This window comes from Apodemus sylvaticus, chromosome 7 (assembly GCF_947179515.1).
Source record: "Apodemus sylvaticus chromosome 7, mApoSyl1.1, whole genome shotgun sequence".
Taxonomy (NCBI): Eukaryota; Metazoa; Chordata; class Mammalia; order Rodentia; family Muridae; genus Apodemus; species Apodemus sylvaticus.
Genome location: NC_067478.1, coordinates 104,882,382 through 104,890,608, shown reverse-complemented (window position 1 = coordinate 104,890,608; position 8,227 = coordinate 104,882,382). Strand labels below are relative to the sequence as shown.

Sequence of the window (8,227 nt, the reverse complement as noted above, 5' to 3'; positions counted from 1 at the left end):
CGGTCAGGGATGCTGCTGCTGCCATGACAACCTCGGCTGTCCGGGCCCGCGCGCATCGGGGCTGCTCCCCGGAGGAAGGCGGCGCGGAGGCCGGGGGCGGCCGCTGAGCGTGGCGTCCGCGCATCCCCGCGTCCCGTGCAGCGTCCCCGGGAGGAGGCGGGGGGCCTTAGTCCACGCAGCTCCCGGCGCCCAGAGCCTGAGCCGCGGCGCTCCGCGGACTGGCGAGGGCCAGGCTGGCAGGACTCGCCCACTGGGCTACCAGGAAGACTGCCTTGGAGCGGAGGATCCGGGCTACGCCTGCTGCGGGTCACCGTGTGGAACTTTTTATCGCCTTGGGGTCCAGATGCGAGACTCGGGGCTGTTTTCTAACTCCATCCAAACATGTGTGTGATCTAATAAAACATTTTCTCCTCTCCTTGAAATCAGGAGCTTTTTTTTTTTTTAATGACATCTCCTTTCTGTCAGAGATACTTGCCTTCTTTGGGTTATAAACTTTTGATGCCAGACCTCTGCAGAACGCACCCAACTGAATCTTAAAGTAGCTTCACCGAGAGAGGCAGAGAACGCACAATCTGTGACCTTCGTCCCTGCTCCTTCTTTCCTGCTCTCCCTCCCCTGGGCTCCCTCCGCCCCAGGGAGTGTCGAGAAAGCTCTTTTTTGGATGCAGGAGGGGGCATCTGGTTCTGCTAGGCTGGAAAGCTGAGGTTGGAGCCGAGGAAGAATTATTAGGTTCCGGAGAGCCTGGACTCAGCCTTGCCTTCTCCTGCTCCCAGCTCCTGGCTTGCTCTCTGTGTGCTTTCACCCCTCAACACTTCCGGCTGTTCTAAGAGGGCAGGGGACAAGGACCGTGCCGCTGCAGGAGTTCTGGGAAGTTGTGGCTGTCGAGAATGGGGGTCTGTGGGTACCTGTTCCTGCCCTGGAAGTGCCTCGTGGTCGTGTCTCTCAGGCTGCTGTTCCTTGTACCCACAGGAGTGCCGGTGCGCAGCGGAGATGCCACCTTTCCCAAAGCTATGGACAACGTGACGGTCCGGCAGGGGGAGAGCGCCACCCTCAGGTAGGGAGCCTTCCTTCATTTGGGGACAGATCCCATTGCACATGGCTTCAAGGGGAGGGGGTGAGGAAGAGAGGAAAGGAAACTAGAAAGAGGGACATTTAAGCATGCAAGAGGCCTTTTGCCCGCTCAAGAAGTGGCTAGTTGCATCATCGTGTGCTTGCTGATACAAGTTTTCTTGGACGTCTTTGTCATTTGGTCCTCCTTCGATCTGCGATCTTACAGGCAATGTTGAAGTCTACACTTGGGATTCCGTGTATTCATGGAGCCATGGGATGGCAAGTTTCACACCCGAGGAGACACTGCAGAGTTAACTAGATACCCTTGAATTTTTCTCCCAGGCCGGGAGGGTGTGATAACACAGGATTGCTCTCAGCTAACCGTCTGTGATGGAAGTGTGTGTTGGGGCTGCTTTTACAATGAAGGCTCTAGATTTCCTATGCCAGGTCACGGCTTTCTATGAGTCTGATGAAGACGCAGCCCCTCACTCTCAACCTGTGGGATGCACTTGGGCCCTGATGCAAGTTATGAAGCCTTTGTATTTTTGTGGGCTGGGACCAAGAAGAGGAAGCATGTAGCTTTTAGGCACCGACATCATTCCTGTGTGAGAAGCACAATAGGGGAAGCTTTTTGTTTTAGCTTAATGAGTTACAGAGAATCACTTCCGTGCTCCAGGCAGAGGGGTGGAGATGCTTGGAATATGAACCTTTGGGGACTGGGCCTGCTGCAGCAGAGACTTTAATAAAAATGCAGCCACCACTTTCCACCAGCTCAGCAGATATCATCTTTTATCCCTTTAATGAGGCAGTTCTGGTCCTAGGAGACAGATTCAGGGACATCCCGGCTTAACTACGTCTCACCGTGTACACAGGGTGAATGCGTTTGCCCTGCCTATGACTTTGATGGTTATGGTGAAAATAAAACATTCTGACCCAGATTCTACAGCCAGAATGCCTGGCTTCTACAAGAAGATACTGAGGGTGGGGTTTCCTTCTTCCTGTTCCCCGTGCTTTTTCTTTGTGGAGTCCTTCCAACACAGACAGGCCTCTCTCTGAGGAGGAAATCAGGGCTTTCTGAAATATCACTGTTCTTTACATGAACCCGAGGGTTAAATTTGGATCCCGTCTGCCTTGGGAGATTCATAGGTAAATCATCTTTTCAGCTAGTGGAAGATCCCAAAGCTCTGTCTTCTGGACCTTCAGGGTCCTGGAAATGATAACAGAGATCTTCTTTATAGAGAGCATGAGTTGCAAGTGCTTTTCCCCCTTCAAGCTCCTTTTAGCTTGTAGCAGATGAGAGTGTGTTATCCTTATTTTGTTGTTTCAAGAAAGCTTCCAGGTATGCTCTTTGAGGTACGATTGGTGGGAATGCACTTTTGCAGGGGACTGGTGGTTCAAAGGTGCCAAAGCATCTAACCGCAGCCTATGTGAACCCAGGAAACGTAGGCACTCATTGGTAGTGGCAAAAACCACTGCCACATACCTCTTTTTCTTCCAGTCTTTTGTTAGAGGCAAACACTTGTTTAATAAACAAGGGAGATATCACTGATAAATTTTAAAATTCTGCTGTCATCCTCCTGCCCCTGAAAATGAAATCCGAAACTTAAACTTGAGCTTCTGCCTCCTGGGATGCAGTAAGATAGTTCTACCAGCAGAGGGCCAGCTTCCATCTACCTTTTTTTTTTTTTTTTTTTTTTTTTTTTTTTTTTTTTTATTAGCTGCTGGCCTGTTTTCATGATCTTCAATTCTAATGTTTAACAGCTGGGCTTGGTAATGGGAAAGGGAATAAAAAAGAAACAAGCTGAATAGTCACTTTTCATGCTTTGTGGAAAACAACAACGTACATGTTCAACTGTGACTGCGGCTGCTTACCTGACTGTTGTGGTAGCTGACTTTTAAAAGTCAGCACAAGCCAGGTTGATTTTGCCCCTCTTCTCTCTTCTGCACCTTTCCCCTGCTGTAGACAAATCTGTTCCTGTGCCCACCTACTACTCTCCGGATTCCCTCTACAGTTTTTACCTAGGGGAATCTTCTTTTCCATTGCGTTAATTTTATAAGGCACCTCCACCTGACACTGTTTTCTTGTTAACTAAGGTCCCCTTCATTTTTTTCCCACTATCATCAATCCTTATCGTGTTCTATGCTAAAGCAGCTTGCTACTACTGCAACATTTCTTGAAAGAACATAAACACCCCCTGCCCCATGCAGATTTCTGCAGCTTGGCTTTCAACCTCTCTCTTTTGCCTTATATTCTGATCTGTTGCTGTGTTCCTTTCTTATCAGTAAAACGTGGTTACTCAGTTGTTTCACTGAGAAGCCATGTTCTCAGTAAGTGGAAACTCACAGTCTTGGCCTCAGAGAAATCTATCATATGCTATTTGGTAGTATTTTTGCTTTTTAAAACTTACAATTCATTTTGCCTCTCCATCTTTTGTAATACTGGGGAATCAAACCCAGTTCCTTATGCATGTGAGGAAAGAGTTGTGCTATAGCCTTGTAGATTTCTCTATAGCCTTATAGCTTGATGTAAAGTGACTTTTATGTCTCCTTGAGAGAGTTCATTAGGGGTTTATTTCATGGGAAGTCAGTGTTCAGAGTGTTTCAAGGAATTAAATGATACTCATGTTTATCAGAATTAGAAAACACTCTTGAGGTGCCTGTCCCAGTTCACATGACCTCCAGTTCCTAAATCTTGAACGAAGCCAGACAAGGACCTATCTAGAAGCTTGGGTACACACTCAGATTTTTTTTTGTGAAATGTTCCCCAGCTCATAAAGGACAATTGCTTCCTGTGGGAGATCAGTTTCATTGCAACAGGCCCTTGACTGTGCTGAGGGACCTTTGGAAGTGACATGCTACAGAAGACTGAAGTTTTCAGTATAGATAAAAACTCATTTTATATACACGAGGCCATATTATCATCCCCGTAACTATTCATAGGACTGCTTGAAAAGTAAAAATAATTATTTTAACACTGAGTTATTTTGCCTTTTGGAAGAGAGATGATATGGAAAATGAAGGTGCTGTTCTTTATAGTTGAATTATACCTTCTATGAATCTGATTTGAATTCATTATTACAAATGGGCCCTCTTGGCCAGAATCATTTCATTACAATTATGAGCTGTTGGGTTAAAAATGTTCTGTGCCTTTCTGCTAGATTAGATATGACAAGTATCTAGGAGTCCTCTGTCTGAATCAATGACCATATTCGGATGGGAGCCAAGGGTTTGGGCATGAACAGCTCACATCTGTGAAGCTGTTTCAACTGCAAGCGCCAGCCATACTTTCTTCATGGGCCACAGGCACGTCTTGACTCACTTTTGCGCCTCTGCACGCTTGTTTCCCTATTCACATGGGCATTTGGAGGGTCATGCTTTCAGTAATTTCTTTCAGGCCGTGGGTAAATCCAATACAGTGGCTTGTTTTGTTGTCATTGTTTGTTCGCTTTGCCTTTTCATAGTAATCGGCTGCTGATCTCTGCTTGCTGGTCTAAGATTATGCCTAATAATTCTTTTCTAAACTACCCTGCGTTTTCATTTGGAGTTCCAAGTTAACCCATTCAGAAAAGGCATGTGAGGTTTAAGTTCTGTTAGTGAATAATCTGAGTAGTGGGACTTCGCCAAAGCGAAGGAACAAAGGAACTCCCAAGGACGGTGTGTGCTGGCCTTGACTTCCAGTACTGTACACCCATTATCAGCTGCTTGCCCTTTCGAGTGAATTAGCAAATGTAAATTAAGACAGCTCTTGAGTCTTTCAAAGCCTGTATCAAACCCGTGCATGTTAATGTTAAAGGCGTCAAAATCAGGGGCTATGTTAGTGAGAGGCAGTACTTTTGGTCTGGAAAAATGAAGGCAGGAAAAGACCTGAGAGAAAGTATGGCCCCAGAAGGAACCCCTTCATGGGGATGATAATCTGGACTTCTTGTTGTTGTACTTGAGAGACTATTTAAAATAACCACTTGGAGCTGAGGGTGGGCAGAGTTCATGCCAAACGTAAGGGAGTCCCTGAGATTCACCGTGCGGATGAATTAGAAAATAAAATTTTAATTTTAATTTCATAGACTAAAGGAATAGACATCGCTGGGGATAGCCATGAATGTGGACATTTAAAACTCTGTTCTAGTGTTCTTCAAGTAAGCCAGGACTAAGAACCACTACTGTATAAGGATTTCTGTCCTATAATATCTGATCAAGGCTAGTTTCCAGGGTCTTTCCCTTGTGTTGAAATATCTTCCCCATGACATGTACGTGCCTCAATGTTCCCAGAAAGAGCAGGAATCAGGGTTCAGGGCCCATGTACCTCAAGCTAACTCTTACATTGTCTCCCACTGACTCGTCATGAACAATTCAGCATAACATTTACATATGTGAACAGTTTCTGCCCTGTCTATAATATCTGGTGAGAAAGAGCACACAGTGTTATTCTGTTAACTCTACAGCCATGTGTATCATTTATGCAATATTCCTCCATGCTCGAATCATCTCTAGATTACTTACCTAATAAAACATAAATGCTGTGTAAATTGTTGTTACCTTGTGTTGCATAGCAAATAATGACAAGAACATGTTTAGTATAGACACAGTTGATTTATTTTTAGTATAATTTTATCTATGGCTGCTGGATCTATGGATGTAGAACCTACGGTTATAGAAAGCTGATTACATGGACTAGTTGCTACTGAGACTAAATGGAACTCCTTGGTAACAATTGATGATATTCTCAACTTATTCCTGTTTTTATCTTGTCTACCACCTCCTCCACCACCCACACATATACACACAACTTTCAAACTCATTAGTGTCTTTTCATTTCTGCTCAGCTTCCTGCCTTCTGCATGTGGTCAAGAATTGCCCTCCACTGAATACCAGTAACACATGCTACAGAACTTTGCTCTAACAGACAGGCCATGTGGATGTGTGATATCTTCTGGTGTGGCTTTTTACAGAATATGGTATGGTAGAGCTCCTGTAGTATTTGCTAGGTACAGATATCATGTTGGGTACCAAGGATTAAAGGAACAATTATGGCTCATTGCTATAATCCAGCTTAGTGGGCCCTCCCTCTTTAAAGCACTCTCCCCTCTACAGCAATGAAGTGCTCACATCTGAACAATGTTGCTGTCGGACACTCAAGGGCAGCACTCGGTGATCTTGGGGACCTGAGGGATTTTGGATTCCACTCAAATCACTTGCCAGAGGAGAGAGTTGTATCTACCAGTGTTACAATAAGATCTGAAACCCCGCAGAAATCTTTACTATCCCTGAGGGCAATACAACAAGCAGGCAGCTGAGTTTAGAAGACTCTTCTAGCTTTTGCAGAATATATCTGGAAAGAAGGCTGTCAAGTCTCTACAGAGATTCACAAGGAGATAATCAGAATAAGGATTTCACTGTTCCTGCTAAAGGACCAGGTCCACTTAGGATTGGGTCATAGTTACAAGCATACACAGAGCTGGAAGAGCAGGACAAGACTACATATGGTGTGACATCCCTAAATGATGAGGTGACCTCCCTCCCACACACAAAAAAGCCAGGAATGGAGAAAGGTGTTGAAAAGCACTAAACATGTAAACTTGTGGCTTCCCAGAAATTCTAGAAAATTCAACAGTTATCATCCAAGCACATTGGCTACTTACCTGGCCTCTTCTAGTAAATTTGGCTGTAGAGTCCAGTTTGGTTCTTTCTATTTTTTTTTTTCTTTTAGTTTCAAGTAAAGGAATGAGCCCTTAGCCTTCTTACGTTTTCACTGTATGAGTAGCAGCAATGGAGATGTGGTGTGCGATGGACCTGATGGGAGCCAGTAGTGAGATACAGCTGAAGGGAAGAGTCAAGCCAGTTTTATTTGACCTTTACAGTAACAACTTTTTAAATTACTTATTATTAATAGGAAGCTGACTTCCTATTAGTCATGAGATGAGAGAAGGGAATTACTCTGATATCCATAGAAATCTGTATTACCTATTATCAAGAAAGTGTTATCTTGATATATAGATATACTTGATATATATATAAGATTTATATACTCTGTATGTATATATTAAGAGTATCTTCTCTATATGTATGTGTGTATATATATGTGTGTGTGTGTGTATGTATCCCTAAACATTTTTATGTTTCAGATATATGCATATAGTGTATATATCCTTGTGCTTCATATATACTTATGAAAATATATATGATATATTTAGATCATAGATATAGAAATATATATATACATATATGCGTATATAAGATATATATGTATACATTTATCTCACCAGGGTACTTCATATTTATTGTTCATTATTTATCATACAGGAAGATGCTTTTGTGGTGTTGTATATAGTGAAATTAATGTTTGATCAGGGTCTATTAAAGTAGATCCTGTGTTCTTTATATTGGCCCATATGTAGTCCTACCTACCTAATCTTCTAATTACCCTGTTTATGCCCTAGTATACATTATACCCTATTGTACCCTATTATTGACAACATGATATTTTTATTAATGCACTTTTGGGAGTTTTTAATCTTTGCACACTCTCCCCTATTCTCCCATCTTTCTCCATATCTAAACTTTCCCTTCTATCATTTCTTTTTTCCTCCTCCATATCATCCATGCTCTGCTCTCCGCTCTTCCTTCATCTCCAGGATGCTCAACACTTGTCCTGCTGGGAGCTGTGCCTCATTTTCTTGGTGGAGAAAGTTAGCCAAAGGAAGAGTTTGAGCCTCTGTTAATGTCCCCTGGAGACCCTTTAAAAAACCTGCAAGGCCTTAGGAAAAAAAATGCTTTGAAGAAAACCACCTCCCCCCCCCCCCCATTATTTGTGATTTACTCTGTCAGTTGTCACATCAATTACTCGTGATTTCACAGTGTTCAGGATATTACAGTTCCAATTAATGACCTGGAAAATTTAGATTTAGGAAAGTTGGGTCACTAGCTTATGGTCAAATGTTTTAATTTTCTAAAAATTGTATTTGTTTATTTATTTATTTACTTATTTCTGTGTCTGTCCATTTTATTACATTGGTAGGATATGTATTTATGTGGATATACACGTGCCATGGCACAAGTGTGCAAGTCAGAGGGCAACATACAGGAGTTCCCATTTGGGTCCCTGAGACTGAACTTCAGGTTCCAAGTTTGCCAGCCAGAGCCCTTACCCACTGAGCTATCTCAGGATCTGGCCTTATAGCTC

General features: G+C 43.4%; 1 protein-coding gene across 3 annotated transcripts in view; it reads left to right on the top strand.

Annotated features, from left to right (window-relative positions):
- The first annotated feature begins 842 nt into the window (after window positions 1-842).
- The window catches only part of Opcml (opioid binding protein/cell adhesion molecule like), a 560,572-nt gene continuing 553,187 nt past the window's right edge, over window positions 843-8,227 (top strand). For all 3 annotated transcript variants that reach the window (XM_052189669.1, XM_052189668.1, XM_052189667.1), the window contains exon 1: window positions 843-1,054. In XM_052189669.1, coding sequence (XP_052045629.1) covers window positions 888-1,054 — 167 coding nt within the window. In that variant the 5' untranslated portion in view covers window positions 843-887. The remainder of the gene's footprint in view (window positions 1,055-8,227) is intronic.